We start from the raw sequence: 17,754 nt of genomic DNA, 5'->3' as shown, positions 1-17,754 counted from the left end.
CACGCATGGTTAATAATAGACCCATAAATTATGTTTTCAAAGAATGGTTAAACCGAAAGCAAATGGCGCTGCTTTCAATAAGTCAACTCTGGAACTCTTGAAAGCAAGACTGTAGGTGCATGTTCCTGCCTTTTTGTTCAGTCTATTTGAAAGAGAATCGATCGCATCAGTTGTGTTTCTAGACACAGTTGCTTCACAAAAGGAAACGGGAGTGCGCACGCGTTATAGACAGTCGCGCGCATCACCTCAGCTGTTAGCGCGAGTGATTATCCTTCATTCGGTATTCACCTGCTTTGCTCGCGCGAAGTTGCGAACGCAATTATTTTTGTCAGTCGTGTTGCTTCTCGATCGCCTGTGCATGCATATTGGACCATCCTTATTGTCGAACCCTGGTTTTAAAAATTATTATCTGGGAAAATAATTTTCAACCAGCCAAAGTGGCTAGTGGGAGTGTCTGTCTTACCCACCACCGCCCAAATCTACCCGCATTTGGCGGGTGTTAATGTAAAGCCCTGGTTCCACACAACTCCTTTATGTTGTCCCAACACAAATCTACTAAGTTACATTAATTGTTTTTTTTACAAATTTAAGTGGATTGAACATAAAACAATTAAAATGTCCCTTTAAAAACCTTAAGAATTGTGTTTTCATATTATTTTAAGTGCGTAGTTTAAACAAGCAGTCATTTTTTTGTCTGTAGTATGAAAGGACAATGAAAAGTCAAAAGAAAACATAGCAAAAATGTAGCTTTTATTAATACAGTAAACCTAAATTATAAAACAGTCTAGTGACCTGTAAAATAAACTGTACAAGAACCTCATGTAATACAGCAAATATGTGAAGGAATGAAACATACAACATGCATCTGTGTTAATAGACTCGACTATGAACTGTTGCTTTGTTTTTGTTTGCAGCATTTTAAATAAACAGGAAAAGGACGCTACCGTGTTAGTGATGCACCTTTGACCGGCTCCTGAGTTTGAATGTAAAATATTCAGTATAATATTCAAATTAGACAACTGCCAGGACACGTGACAATCAGAAATCCTCACGTCATATCAAGACAGAACAGCGGCATGCATTCGAGGTATGTTTATCACGCGCAACTTGACAATGCTTCTTTAATACGCAGATTTCGATTAGTTGTCATGTTTTCAGATGTTATTGCATTCGAAATGGATGCACACAGAAACAGTCGAACGCCAGTGCTTAGATGAGGACTTTTGTTATGTAATACGCATTGTACTAGTATGTCTAAAGTGTAAACCTGAATCCAGATAATGTCGTTAAACGTGTATTTGATTTGTTTTTATTAAGTGCCGAGCAAAAATGAATCGCATCTAAAAATAGGTTTGTTTTGACGTAATTAAAGTGTGTGTACTGTGTATTTATTACTATTATGTATATATAAATGCATTTATATATATAAATATATATATATATATATATATATATATATATATATATATATATATATATATATATATATATATATATATGCATATATATATATATATATGCATATCTATATATATATATATATATGCATATATATGCATATATATATATATATATATATATATATATATATATATGCATATATATATATATATATATGCATATATATATATATATATATATATATATATATATATATATATATATATATATATATATATATATATGTATATATATGCATATATATATATATATATATATATATATATATATATATATATATATATATATATATATATATATATATAAATATGGTACAACTTGTATATCTATGTGACACAATTGTTTTGTTTGTATGTATGTGTGTTCATCACATATACATAATAAATATATATAAAACACGCACGTATGTAATGTCGAAAAACAAACATTTATTTTTTTATGGATGCGATTAATCGTTGTCCAGCACTAGTTTAATATAATAGTCCTGCATTAATATACATGTATGAGTTATATGTTGAACGTGGAGTAAAAACGACACACTTTGGCTTGTACGGATATTTCTGGACTTAATTAAACAACAACAAAAAAACACAGCAACTGAATCCAAAATAGCTTTCCACCTCAAATCATTCATCAATATTACTTTATCCAAAATATATTTGCGTCAATTCTTTAGCGTCATTCGGTAACGACGTCCATTTAATGAATTTATCAAATAAACATGGTCAAAATCATGCGTTAATCCTCGATGCACATCGTTCAGATGCTTCTACGTCATCTGTCATGCAAATAAAATATATAAAATCTATAATAATTGAGGATTATTACTGTGTTATAAGCGGACAACATTGCGAAATTTACAAAAACTGAAACTGCAAAAAACGCAAACCGAACAACTGAAATCTGAAGTGTGCATATCCATGGCACAAGTTTCATTTGAAACATTTGCTTTCGTTTATAAGAGTTGTGGAACCACATTCAGAAAAAACAAACGCATTTCAGATTGATTGTCGAACCCAAGTGTGATTGTAGTGCTACGGGAAAAGGAAGCGCTGAGAAGCAAATGATGGATGGAGCATTTATATAAACAAACAAACAAAACCCACTATGATCGTGTGGCATTATTATAGTCGTCGTCGTCATCCGACTGTTGATCTGGAGGGATGGCGCGGGTATGACTGGCTCGTACGCTGCTCAGATGAGGACACGCGGAGATCAGGTTAGCGATACCAACGAGAGTCACGCCTGTGCCATCCAGATTCACCTGACTCAACTGCATACGGCACAGGAACTTCAGACCTGAGAGGGACCATTCATAGTGTTAGAGCAAGGTTATTTTTGAAAACAAAAACTGTCACCTATCATCATCTCCTAACAAAACGCAGCAAGCAATTTGCACCAAATGCCACAGAAACATTTAAATACCAGTCACTGCACTCCTGACAAAACCTAAAGCCTTTTAATATTATTTAAAATGTTAACATTGTTAATAGGCTACTGAGTGATTGATGTTGTTGGTTTGAGTCACAGTTCAGACTTTCATTGTCAAACCGTCTGCTAGATATTTTATTTACGAGATCTGAGGTGAATTATCTGCTGCTGCTTTCAGTAGTATGCCAATAAAGGTCACGTAAAATGACATTTAAGGTCACATTGGCAGCATTTAACAGTGAATAAAGCAAATACACTACCTGACAAAAGTCTTATCTCCTATTCAAGTTTTAGGAACAACATATAATAACTTGACTTCTAGTTGATCACTCGGGTTCAGAAGTGGCTTATATGAAAGGCGAAGGCCTCTAGATTACGCTTATTTGACCAAAATAAAATATGATCATGCCTTGATTTTGAATTATTTAATTAGGTCAGTAAGGTCTGACTTTGCTTACTTAATTTATTTCTAGCGCACTTTCAACAAACCACAATGGTGCTGTACATAAAACACATGCAAATATACACAAAACCAAAATACATGAACTCACATCACATGATTAAAAGCTGAAGAAAATAAAAAGCTGGAGAGTGAAAGATCGTTGCAGAGTCTTGGAGCTGCTACTGAAAAAGCTCTATCACCTCGACATTTTAAGCGAGATCGTGGAACTGTCAAATAGAGGCGACCCTTAGAGCGAAGAGATCTCACAGGTTGGTGTATATTAATTAGCTCAGAAATCTACTCAGGGGCCAGGCCATGGAGGGACTTAAAAACATACAACAGTACTTTGTACTGAATTCTAAACTGGATTGGCAGCCAGTGTACAGAAACTAGTACAGGTTTGATGTGTTCTTTTTTTTAGCTTAGACAAAAGTCTTGTCACTTAACAGAAATAATGTACAGTTTAAAACAGGGGTGCCCAAACTCGGTCCTGGAGGGCCTCCTCTGTCATCTTACCCCAGATATGCTCAATAATGTTCATATCTGGTGACTGGACTGGCCAATCCTAGAGCACCTTGATATTCTTTGCTTTCAGGAAATTTGATGTGGAGGCTGAAGTATGAGAAGGAGCGCTATCCTGCTGAAGAATTTGCCCTCTCCTGTGGTTTGTAATGTAATGGGCAGCACAAATGTCTTGATCCCTCAGGCTTGCCAAGTCCATGTTGCCATCCACTCTGCAGATCTCTCGCACGCCCAAACCATGATTTTTCATTTACCAAACTTGACTGATTTCTATGAGAATCTTGGGTCCATGCCAGTTCCAATAGGTCTTCTGCAGTATTTGTCTTCTGCAGTATCAGTTCAACAGATGATTCATCTAAAACATCGACCTTCTTAGACTTTTCCAAATGATCAACTAGAAGTCAAGTTATTATTTGTTATTCTTACAACTTGGATCTATTTGTTAGGACAAAACTTACCTGCCAACACTCCAGTTTTTCCCGGGTCTCCCGTATTTCAGACCCATGTCCCGCCTATCTCCCGGAAAACTACCGGAACCCCTACCACCCCCCACCCCTGCTCCTCAGCTTTTTGGTGATTTAAGGATAACGCAGTGCTTCATACCTTGATCTGTTATTCTGGTTCTGCTGAGGTTGAGTTTCAGCAGCTGAGGACAGTGAACTAAACCTCGTCTGATCACCGTATCGCCCACCTGTGTGCTGGCCAAACCCATCACCTACAGCACAACAAAACACAATGCAAACATCAGTTGACACTATTACATTCATAAAGAGTGTAATGGTATATTTATTCATACTGAAAGTTTTTTTTGGTTCGGTTTACAAGTTTTAACTACTGCACACCTGTAACTTGAATTGCTATTTTTTCAATTTAACAAATACACATTGATATTTAAATACCAAGACAATTTTTAACTCAAACTTAAAACAATAAATGCCAAAAAATCCCTTAACAGGGCATTACATTAATATCACTCATCTTTTCCTCCATTCCTGGCTTCAAAAGTGTTCCTAGATTAATTCTCTTACCATTTTTAACACATCAACAAATCTCATATCAGTCCATTTTGATGACTTTTGATTATCTTAATATTAATAGTTTTCAAAAATAAGATTTGGTGATTATTCTATTCATAATAATAGTTAATAGTTCAGCAATAATATTAAGAAAATATTAGGAGTTTATTAGACCATTGCCATTTTTTTTTACATTTATAAATTTTGAAAGTAATATTTTATTTATATAACTTTGATTACTTGATTTGATTAAAAACAAGAAAAAACATTTGAGTAAAAGAAATGTACAGTATCTATCAGAATTAGAAATTTACATTATATATTCAAGTATACAATTATATACATAATTAAGCATTACACCCATATTTTTTAATCAAGTCCACTTTCATTATTTGTTATCTTTTGACTATTACATTGCATTTTAACATTTTTTAAATAACTTTAGGACATTATTATTAGTTAAATTTAGTTATATACATACATATATATATATATATATATATATATATATATATATATATATATATATATATATATATATATATATATATATATATATATATATATATATATATATATATATATACACACACACATACATACATACATAGTTGAAACCAGAAGTTTATATACTGTACACTCTAAAAAAAAAAAAAGGAAGAAATGTTAAAAAAAAAAATGTTTGATGGTAAATTCTAAATGTTTACTATTTTAGGTCCATTAGGATTACCTAAAAAATTTACATTTGTACATTTACAATGTAAATATTTTTTTGAGAATTTATTATTATTTTTTTTATTATTATTTATCTTTTTTATATATAAATTATTTATTAATTGACAGTCAAAAGTTTACATACATTTCCTTGTTTTTTTTTTTAGCTTTGCTTTTAAACTGTATAACTTTGGTCAAATGTTTTGGGTCTCCCTCCACAAGCTTCTCACAATAGTTTGCAGGAATTTTGGCCCATTCCTCCAGACAGAATTAGTGTAACTGAGTCAGATGTGTAGGCTGTCGTGCTCGCACAAGCTTTTCATTTCTAACCACAAATTTTCTATAGGATTGGGTTCAGGGCGTTGTGATGGCCACTCCAAAAAAATTCACTCTGTTGTCCTTAAAGCACATTTAACTAATTTGGCAGTGTGCTTAGGGTCATGGTCTGTTTAGAAGACCCATTTGTGGCCAAGTTTTAACTTCCTGGCTGATGTCTTGAGATGTTGCTTCAGTATTTCATCATAATGTTCTTTCTTCATGATGCATCTATGTAGTGAAGTGGACCAGTCCCCCCTGCAGCAAAACAGCCCCACAACATGATGCTGCCGCCCCCATACTTCAGTTAGGATGGTGTTCCTAGGCTTGTAAGCTTCCCCTTTGTCCTCCAAATGTAACACGGGTCATTATGGCCAAACAGTTCAATCTTAGTTCCATCAGACCACAGGACATGTATTCAAAAATTAGTCTTTCCCCCAGTGTAATTTAGCTAATTGTAATCTGGCTCTTATTTTTGTTGATTCTGGCTTGTTGATTTTCCCATGTTGTCACAGAAGGAAGCAGTGTGTTTGAGGTTTTCCTTGAGTACTTTTCTACAATTGTGCCTCCAATCAACTCAAATGTTCTCAATTAGCCAATCAGAAACTTCCAAAACCTTGACAGCATCATCTGAGCTTTTTCAGAGGCATAATATTCTTATTGTATGTAAACTTGAGTTTCAAGAAAATTTATAACAATTTCTCAAAAAATATCTCTCTCATTATTCTGCTATTAAGCATAACAGAAACAAATTTGATAACCCTAACTTACCTAAAAGAGAAAAAGTTTAGTCACATTAACATCTGACTTTTTTTTTAAATGATTATGTGCCTTTTTATACAGTGTATGTAAACTTCTGCTTTCAACTGTATATACACACAGTGTATTTCACACAATATGTATAGTGCACCTGCAGGTGTGGAAGGTGTGTGATCAGGGCTGCAACTCCTCTACTGGTGACGGCTGTGCGGTCCAGACACAGTTCCTGGAGCTCCTTCAGACGGATCAGACCCTGCAGCCCACTGTCACTCACCTGAGTGTTGCTAAGAGACAACTTCTTCAACCTATCAGGTACAAGAGGCAGGGCTTTCATTACCATCCATGATTAATATAAACAGGCTTCTGAGTTCTGTTCAGATAAAACTTTATATACAGCTAAAGTCAAACTTAATAGCCAACATATGAAAAAAAAAAAATATATATATATATATATATATATATATATATATATATATATATATATATATATATATATATATATATATATATATAAAACATATGTTTAAAAGGATTTTTTTTCACTTTTTGTTTTATTTTGGCTAGTATAAAAACTTTTTTTTGTCATTTTGACGTTTTTTGACTTTTAATGTCACTTTAAGCTGAATACTAGTGTCTTAAAAAATATCTAGTCAAATATCATGTACTGTCATCATGGTAAAGATAAAATCAATCAGTTATTAGAAATGAGTTATTAAAACTATTATGATTAGAAATGCGTTGATAAAATCTTCTTTCCGTTAAACAGAAATTTGGGAAAGATATCAAGGGGGGCTAATAATTCTGACTTCAACTGTATATAGACATTATTAAAAACTTGACTTGTTTTAATGCAGTGACAGCAAAAGCACAACATATTAAAATATAATCACTTCGTTTTGCTCAGAATGCTGTTGAAAATTGCTATACAAAACAAATGAGGTGTGGACATGTTCATTACTGATTGTTTTGATAGAATGAAATCAATTTTAACCATTTATTTTTGTTTCAAAATTCATGTGCCCTCATAATGTGCAATCAAAATAGCTTCCCCTCTGTCTTCAGTGATATCTCTGATTGGTGTTTACTGGCATGAGGGCGGGACCAACCTATCAGTCATATGCGATCCGCCAATAGCAAAACAAAACCATCTAATTAATTCCAAATGGACACAAATAAGCCCTGCTTTACATTTCTGCTTCAATTTTTTTAAGCAGATACACGTCACAATGGGACTATTGTCTATTCCATTTTATGCTGAAGTCTCGATTTTCGCACATGTTCAATCTTGGTTTGAATAAAACATTAGCCATAAGTTTTCTTAATTTTAGATCAAAGAATTATTGTGATTTTAAGTAAAGAGCAGCTGAATAAAACACTGTGCAAACATGTTAATAAACAGTTGTGTAAATATAGGTTTTAATTGTCAATATCTTCTGATTTGCATGTGTTTTTCATTCATTCATTCATTTTCTTTTCGGCTTAGTCACTTTATTAATCCAGGATCGCCACAGCGGAATGAACCGCCAACTCATCCAGCACATGTTTTACGCAGCGGATGCCCGCATGTTTTTTTCTTTTTCTTTCTCTATTAAACACTTTTGATTTGCATCATGGGTCCTTCATCTCGGCTCTGACAACTTTTGATTTTGAAACCAAGTGACTTTATTTGATATTTGTAGTACTTTTACACAATATATTTTCTGGTTTGGTCATCAAAATTATGCTCCAAAAACTGCAATTAGGTTCATTTTTACAGAGTATATCAAAATCTGGCTAACTTCCATAGACTATCCTTGTAAATCACATTTTTAAAATGTCTAATTAAAAAAGAAAAAAAAATTCAAATAAAAATGTTACTTTTTAAAAGTATTTTTTTTTACATAATTTCTGGGTTTTACGGCAATTATGTTTTTAAAAATGTAGAAATAATATCAACTTAAACATACAACGAAATAGAAAACAATCCAACAAGTAAAAAGATAATTAAAAAAACAACAATAAACAAATATTATATATATATATATATATATATATATATATATATATATAACAATAAAAAAACAACTAAATAATAAAAAGCAAAAAAAGAAAAAACAATTATGTGGCTTTAACAAAAACTATAAAATTGTATAATCTGTATCACACAATCCACTTAACGTTGAACTTTTAATAGGTAAAAAAGTAGAAATTTACTAGAACAAGCAGTTTATACCTCTAAATAAAGTGTCTAGGTCCGTGGGAACCACAAATAATCAGAATTCAACAGTTGTGGCAAGAGATTTTGTAAAAAACCAGAAATAATCCTACTTTAGCTTTACAAGATTAGCATTGTTGCATCACACCAAATCAAGCCAGAACAAGAGCTGCTTTCCTTGTTTGGCCTCAAGGTTTTGCTCAGGGCTTTACCTGGTCATGCTGGAGAGCTGTGTGATGCCGTGGTCAGTGAGCTGAGTGTAGTCGGTCAAGTCAAGCTCTAAAAGCAAAGTTTGTCTGGAGAGAAATGAAAGTCCGCTGTCTGTCACAGAGTGTCTGCCAGGCAACGTGAGCTGAGTAAGCCTTAGTCCTGCGTGGAGAAAACAAACAAATATATTAATGCTATATTAATGAGAGCACAATCTCATTTGAATTTAAAGCCACAGTCACCAAAATGGTAGGATCAAAGCCTAAGAGGAGGTTTCAAAGTGGTATTTTGTGCTGAAACTTCACATATACACTTTAGGGACATCTGTGACTTATTTTATCATCATCATCATCATCATCATCATCATTTTCATCCGCTTATCCGGGGCCAGGTTGCGGGGGTAGGAGTCTTAGGAGAGAACTCCAGATTTCCCTCTCCCTAGACACTTACTCCAGCTTCTCCGAAGGGATCCTAAGGTGTTCCCAGGCCAGCCGAGAGATATAGTCCCTCCAGCGTGTCCTGGGTCTTCCCAGAGGCCTTCTCCCAGTGGGATATGCCTGGAACACCTCCCTAGGTAGGCGTCCTGGAAGCATCTGACACAGATGCCCAAGCCACCTTAGCTGACTTCTCTCGATGTGGAGGAGCAGCGGCTCTACTCTGAGCTCCTCCCGGGTGACAGAGCTCCTCACCCTGTCTATAAAAGTCCGCCCTGCAAAGGACACTCATTTCGGCCACTTGTATCCAATATCTTGTCCTTTCAGTCTTGATGACCCAAAGCTCATGACCATAGGTGACAGCAGGAACGTAGATTGACCTGTAAATCGAGAGCTTTGCCTTTGGGCTCAGCTCCTTCTTTACCACAACAGACCGGTACATCAACCGCATTACTGCTGCCGCTGCACCGATCTGCCTGTCAATCTCACGCTCCATCCTTCCCTCACTCGTGAACAAAACCCCAAGACAACCCGATCGTCAGGCACAGAAACTGGTTCTTGGGACATGTAACGACTTGTTTTATATCTTGTAAAAAGGGGCAGAATTGGTCCCTTTTAATTGTCACAAATCAAATCAAATGCATTAAAGTGTCATTCATTTTAAACCACTAGTATTAAATCGCATCAGGAGGACAAAAAGTCTTGTTTTCAAGTTTGCCGGAAACATTTTAATTATGATCAGTATTCAGATGCACTTCATAAATCAAGCAGGGACGGTACTTATGCTGTACCTGCGATGATCTCCAGCGTGTGGTTTCCATCAGCCACTGGTATGCCGGCCAAGCTGAGAGCTGATAGGCTGGGATGAGATGCTAGACACTGGAGGGAGTTTTCTTGCACACCTGTCCCGTCCAGATGAAGCGTTTGCAGGTTCTTCAGCTCCGCCAATGCAGACACATCACTCACCTAAAGGTTAAAGAGAGAAAATACGGTGTAAATATTCAATAGAAAAAAAACATTCCATTATATTTACTTCTAATAACTATTTTTATAACAATATATATATATATATATATATATATATATATATATATATATATATATATATATATATATATATATATATATAATAAATGTGTTATTATTCGACTACGGGCACTTTTATGTCCTTTGATCACATACAGTTGAAGTCAAAATTATTAGCCCCCCTGAATTATTAATGCCTTTGTTTATTTTTTTCCCCCCCAATTTCTGTTTATCGGAGGGAAGATTGTTTCAGCACATTTCTAAATTTAATAATTTTAAAAAGTTATTTCTAATAACTGATTTATTTTATCTTTGCTATGACGACAGTAAATAATATTTGACTAGATATTTTTCAAGACACTTTTATACAGCTTAAAGAGACATTTAAAAGCTTAACTAGGTTAATTAGGTTAACTACGCAGGTTAGGGTAATTAGGTAAGTTATTGTTTTTTAATTAAAAACTGCTTTTATTCTAGCCGAAATAAAGCAAATAAGACTTTCCCCAGAAGAAAAAATATTATCAGACATACAGTGAAAATTTCCTTGCTTTGCTAAACATATTTTAGGAAATATTTAAAAAAGTAAAAAAAAATCAAAAGGGGACTAATAATTCTGACTTCAACTGTATCCAAAAATATATATAATTATGTTCAAATTCCTCTTTCTTTGTCAAACTAACAATAAAACCTACTTTAAAAAATGTACTAGCTTTCTATTATATTTTTTTATATTATTTAACCAACTTTTAAGGGTCAAAAGTACTGTTTTCACCTTGTTTTAAACTTCAACAATGAAAATGACATTTTTTTATATTATTTATCTGGTAACTATTAATCTGTCATAATAAAGCACTAGTAAAATAACTTAAATATTTTATAGTTATTAATGCAAGACTATAATCAATATTATTTTTTATACAAAATATAGCTGTCGCACAGTATCAGTGTCATTTCCACCACAACACTGTAATGTCACTTTAAAAAGTTTGTGTGAAGGATTATTTACGTGGTTTCTATGAAAATTAATAGTGCCATCTGAGAAAATGTTCAAGATGGAGGGAATTAAAATTTTTATCTAACACTTGCTTGATATGGAAATACATTTATTCTCTGTCATTTCCAAACATGTTGTACCTTCAAAGATGTTTTTAAAACCCTAACTGAAGGTAAATAAGAGTGTTTTGTATACATGAAAAGCTAGTATAAATTCAAAGCTAATCGGTGAAGCTATTTTTCATTTTTACTCAATAAACTGTTGAAATGTCATTTCCACCACTGTCATTTCCATCACCACACACATTTATAAAAAATAATTAAAAAGTTCTCATCACACATTAAAAGTGTATTCACAATGTTTGAGTTCATGGTCTATTTAATATACAAATTCAGTTTATTTATTTTCTAATAAGCTCTTAACCAAGTTAATATTAAATTTTAGAGTGTGACAGGTGTACAATTCAGCATACAACTCATTTACTTCATTGACAAATGTATAATTATTACATACATATTGTGGAACGATTGGTTAAACTAGACACATAAATGATCTTAGACAATAGCCCCTTTCACACAGTGATACCGGTAAATATCTGGAAAATTTCCGGAACGACTTTACCGGTATATTTAAAAAAGCGCTGTTCACACAGGCGTTACGGAAATTTTCCGGAAAAGAGCATTCACACATCCATTCCAAAATACCGGTAAATTCTGACATCATTCACCACAAATGAGCTTTTAAACGGCTGCGCTTGTATTTGTAAACATTTGACTAAATTACAAACTCTGTGGATGATCAATATTGTGAACAACTTTCGCAGGATCACTTTCTCATGTCGAGATGTTCATAATATGTGCGTGTGCAGGCGCTCACAGGCTGTTTCACAGGCACACGCAAAGCTTGAAGGTAAACAAACAACGGCTTATCATAAGCATCTCATCGATGATTATTTACACAGTTGGCATAAAGAAGAACATATAAACGTGATCTGACTAACTTCTAGCAGCTAAATGTGTCTGGAAAAATATTCAAAGGTTTTTATTCTCACAAACCGCGCGGACGTAAATGCGTCTGACTGTTGTGATTGGCTAAAGCAGACGTCTCACGTCAGCATGTTCTAGACGTGCACGCGCTTATTACGGTAATCTTCCTTCTGCATTCACACAGCGCAGCATTCCGGCAAATTGCCGGTAATGTTACAACTTCTCTTTCCGGAAAATAGCCAGAACGAATTTACTGGTATTTTCAAAAAGGACCTGTTCACACATACAACCTTTCTGGAAAATTGCCGGCAATTTTCCGGAAAGGTCTGTATGTGTGAAAGGGGCTAATGTTTGACTGCCATCGTTTATTTCATTTTAAAATAAGCTGTATATTGAGATGTGGTGGAATTGACATTTGCTCAGTTCACGGTGGAAAAATCTAAGTTTGTCCTCTTACAGATCTTAAAACTAGACAAATATGTTACGTTAAGTAGTTAACAAGTAGTTCAGTACGCTTTTTTACTCAACTTCACAAGGCTAAAAGTGCCCGTATAGTTGAAGAATGGCCCATAAATATCTTATAAATGATTTCTTTGGATCTTTGCCATGATGACAGCACATAAAATTCTACCAGATATTTTTCAAGACACTAGTATTCAGTTTCCAAGTGACATTTAATGGCTTAATTAGGTTAACTAGGCAAGTTATGGTAATTAGGCAAGTCATTGTATGGTTTGTTCTGTAGACAAAGTAAAATATAGCTTAAGGGGGCTAATAATATTGACCTTAAAATGGTTTTAAAAAATTAAGAACTGCTTTTATTCTAGCCGAAATAAAACAAATAAGACTTTCTCCAGACGAAAAAAATATTATCAGACATACTGTGAAAAATTTCCTAGCTCTGTTAAACATCATTGGGATAGGATAAATGAAAAATAACCACTGTTGGAAATGTGGTCATTCTGTGGGCACCTTTTTACACTTAACATGGAACTCATTTGGTGGCTCCATTCTGGACAAGGGTTATTTAAAACCTAGAGAAATGGCTGGGACAACCTTTACCTTATTCCCCAAGAGTCCGTCTCTTTGGTGATACATCCACTTTACAGAACAGAATACCTAAAGCACATGCTGGGCTAGTCATCGCAAGATGTATTATTGCTGTGAGACTGGTGCTGCGAAATTGGAAGAACTCAGATACTCCCTCTTTTAAGGACTGGATTGAATGGATGACCTCTACTGCATCATATGAACATATGTTGGCAAGACTTCAGAACTCCACGCATACTTTTAATCAGAAATGGGGTGGCTTTTTGCAATATTTGGAGAGCACATAAAAGGAAAATTGAAGGGTTGTCAATTTGACGGTCTGTTATATTGTATTGTTTTATTTAATATTTTATATTTGCTATAATTTTTTTGTTTTGCTATTATTTTTATTATTTATTTATTTCCTTTATTTAGCCAGGAGATCACATTGAGACAGTTCTGTCTCCTCTTCCAGTGAGACCTGGTCAAGATGGCAGGCAGCACATAAAGTTTCATATAAAAATCACAAACAATACCACAAAATTACAAAATCACCATTCTTAAAAACATCAGCTCATAAAAAACAATTACAGGTGTCCTTTGAGATGTTGTATAAAACACAAGTTCTGATAGTACGCTTGGAACTATTAGACGAATACGTGAACCAGATCTAGGGTGTTGGTTGTTGGTGTGAAATGTTAATAAATTAAAAATATAGGATGGTAATTTACCTAAAAGAGCCTTTAAAATAAATAAGTACAGATGTAATTTCTCCTTTGATATAAAGATAACCAGTCTAAGGAATCATACAAAATACAGTGATGTGTCCGTGAGTCTGCACCTGTGACAAAGCGTATTGCTGCATGATAGACAGAATCTAATTTTCTAGGGTAGCGGCTGCGTGCATATTAAGATGATTACCATAATCCATTATAGAGAGAAATGTACTCTACTAGTTTTTTGCGTGCTTTATAAGGAAAACAATTTCTTGACCGGTATAAAAACCTAACTTTGGCCTAAGCTTTTTCAGTAACTTGTCAATGTGTATATCAAAGGCTAATCTCTCATCAATCCAAATACCTAGATATTTATAAAAGCTTACTCTTTCTATTTGAACACCGTTCAGAGTTGTTATTGTCTGATCTGTTAACTTAGTGCGGCCACGGCTAAAAATAATGTATTTAGTCTTTTTTGCAACGTACACTGTAATACTTGAAAAGCAATCTGTAGATGCTGTACAGCTTGGTTTAAAGAATGTGCTGCTGTATATACAGTATTATTGTGTCATCGGCATACAGGTGTATTTTAGCTGATTCTATTCCGTGACCTAAATCGTTAATATGAATAGAAAGTAACAACGGAGCTAAAACCGATCCTTGGGGAACCCCAGTGTTAACATTTAGAAATGGTGAATTACATAATTATTAAAAATTTTTTACACTATTTTCCAGAATGTTGATTTTGTATTGTAAATTTCATAATGTGTGGGTTATAAAAGTTCAAAATAAAATTAAAAAGTTCAATTTCAAAAACAAAACAAAACATCATTGGGGAAATATTTTTAAAAAAAATTCACAGGAGCGTGAATATATATATATATAAATATATATATATATATATATATATATATATATATATATATATATATATATATATATATATATATATATATATATATATATATATATATATATATTTATATATATATTAGCCGTCCACTCCAAATCTACAAAATGTGAAAAATGACCTTGGTGTGTTTGATACTGAGCATCCGCAGCTGTGGCACAGAGGCGGGCAGCACTCTCAGTGTGCTCTCAGTGATGGCCGTCTGATTGAGGCTCAGCTGACACAGCGCTGAAGATCCAGACTGCAGGTACAGCAGCAGACCCGCGTCGCTCACTTTAGTCTGATCCAGAGCCAGAAACGTCAGACTGCGCAGGCCTGAGACCAGATGAAAAAAATGAATGATGTTTCTGTACATGACGCTCAGTTTTGGAAGTGCTTTGGAAAACACCGTCTCACCTGTGATGTGCTGCAAACAGCTGTCTGTCAGTTTGCTACAAGACGACAGGTTAAGATGCTGAAGTTTGGAGAGATTGGACAAAACCGAAAGACCAGCGTCTGAAAAACGAAACGGAAAAATGATGAGTTCATACAATTAAAGAGCAATACTTAATTAGATTTAGGGGTATTCAATTATGTAATGATTTATGGTATGATTTCATTTTATTTTATTGCTGTGTGTGTGTTTGTGTGTGTGTGTGTGTGTGTGTGTGTGTGTGACTTTGTAATTTCATTATTCACTTTTAACTGTTATTTAGCATTTGTTGTAATGCAATTGTTTTGTCACTATGTAGAAGCAATGTAACTTAATTCAACAAATGGACCATCAAAATAAACCGAACACTATAGCTTATTTTTCTGTTTTATTCTAATATTTGGTATTCTACAAACACAAATGTATTCTTCAAATAAAAAAAATGCTATTCATTCAACTGCCGATTTAAAAATGTTTCACATTTTACTATAGTACACATTTATAGTATGTAATTTTCTGGATTTGTTTAAACATAATAAAGTCTATCTTTAGAATTATTTAAAAATGACGCCATGTTATGGTTTATTATTTAGTAGCTACTTTAGTTTTTAAATTAAATATTATAATAAAGTAAAATATCCCTGGAAAGTTTTTTTACATATTTATACTAAACAAAATGATGTCTGTTTTTCGGATCATTTTAAAATGATGCTATGTTTTTGTTTATTACGCACAATTTTGTTTAAAATTGCAATAATTCAGTGTTGTTTTAGTATCGAGTAGCTACCATAGTTAAAAAAAAAATTACAATTTTACGCACGCACGCACGCACGCACACACACACACACCCCTGGAATATTTTTTTTTAAGTTACATTTTTTAATTTGTCAAATTATTATGATAAATATTTATACTGTATACAATTAAAAAAATTTGTTTAAAATAAATAAATGTCATTTTTAGGTTCATTTTAAGATGACATGAGGTTATTGTTAATTTAGTTATGCGCTATTACATTATTATACAATTATTTAGGTTTTTATTATAATATTGCAGTGTTTTTTGTATGAAATTAAAAAATATTTGAATATTACATTTATTAATTAAAAATATAAATCAAAAATGAATTTTTAAGAAAGTTCATTATTTAAATGTAATTGATAAAAATATATAAAAAAAACTGTAAAATAAATTGCTTATAAAGTTTATAAAATATTACTGTAAAGATACTGAGAATCTCAGGCTAAATGTCTCAGGCTAAAATAAATTAATTATGAAAGGTAATGCACAAATTCCTAACAAAATACAAACAACATCTTTTTTTAGAGTGAAAAACTAGTCATTACTATTAATTCAGTATTTAAAAATGAACATTTAAAAATAAGCAAAAAAGTTCAATGTTTGGAAATGTCAGTTATAAAGTATATATAAAGTATATAAAATATTACTGTAAAGATAATGAGAAGGTTATCTCAGGGTAAATGCCCTTTTTTATTTTAAAAGGTAATGCATCTTTTTTATTTTAAGTGAGAAACCAGTCTGTTCATTTCTTTTTGGTATGAGATTTTCCTCTCACCTGTAATAAGTGGAGAGTTAAGGAAGCTGAGGTGTTTGAGACAGGTAAAGGCCCTCAGCTGCCGCAGGAGCTCATTGGTAGTGTATGGGTAGCAGTTGAGGACAAACTTCTGCAGCGGGCAGCCAAAAAACAGCTCCAGTGTCCGTGGCCGTAGGAGACGCTCGCGTGCCATGTGAGACAACAAGAGTTCGGCCAGCTCTGGAGTCAAACATGCTAGACTGCTGCTGTACTGCATGCTGGGAGCTGAGGGAACAACACTGCGATCAATACAGCACTCAAACAACTGATACACCACTACACATTTGTCGATATTCAATTGTATTGTTGCAATATTGTATTATATTGACATAACACAGTATATTGTGAAAATATTGTTATCACAGGCACTTCAAAATACAGTTGAAGTCAGAATTATTAGCACCCTTGTTTATTTTTTCCCCAATTTCTGTTTACTGGAGAAAAGATTTTTTCAACACATTTCTAAACATAATAGTTTTAATAACTCATTTCTAATAACTGATTTATTTTATCTTTGTCATGATGACAGTACATAATATTTGACTAGATATTTTTCAAGACACTTCTACACAGCTTAAAGTGACATTTAAAG

The 17,754-nt window shown here is 33.4% G+C and overlaps 1 protein-coding gene across 3 annotated transcripts in view; it reads right to left on the bottom strand.

Moving 5' to 3' along the window:
- Positions 1-733: 733 nt before the first annotated feature.
- The window catches only part of si:ch73-173p19.1, a 36,527-nt gene continuing 19,506 nt past the window's right edge, over positions 734-17,754 (bottom strand). For 2 of the 3 annotated variants that reach the window (XM_087309874.1, XM_087309875.1), the window contains 8 exons: positions 17,145-17,387; positions 15,553-15,651; positions 15,278-15,471; positions 10,287-10,461; positions 9,067-9,223; positions 6,812-6,965; positions 4,460-4,571; positions 734-2,760 (listed from right to left, as the gene is read on the bottom strand). In XM_087309874.1, the coding sequence (XP_087166000.1) occupies positions 2,567-2,760; positions 4,460-4,571; positions 6,812-6,965; positions 9,067-9,223; positions 10,287-10,461; positions 15,278-15,471; positions 15,553-15,651; positions 17,145-17,387 (1,328 nt within the window). In that variant the 3' untranslated portion in view covers positions 734-2,566. The remainder of the gene's footprint in view (positions 2,761-4,459; positions 4,572-6,811; positions 6,966-9,066; positions 9,224-10,286; positions 10,462-15,277; positions 15,472-15,552; positions 15,652-17,144; positions 17,388-17,754) is intronic. The other variant, XR_015525244.1, reaches the window with a different exon arrangement.

Source organism: Danio rerio, chromosome 24 (genome assembly GCF_052040795.2).
Source record: "Danio rerio strain M-AB ecotype USA chromosome 24, GRCz13ab, whole genome shotgun sequence".
In the NCBI taxonomy this organism is placed as follows: domain Eukaryota; kingdom Metazoa; phylum Chordata; class Actinopteri; order Cypriniformes; family Danionidae; genus Danio; species Danio rerio.
Note: the sequence above shows the minus strand (reverse complement) of the source record. Positions and strands in the feature narration are given on the sequence as shown.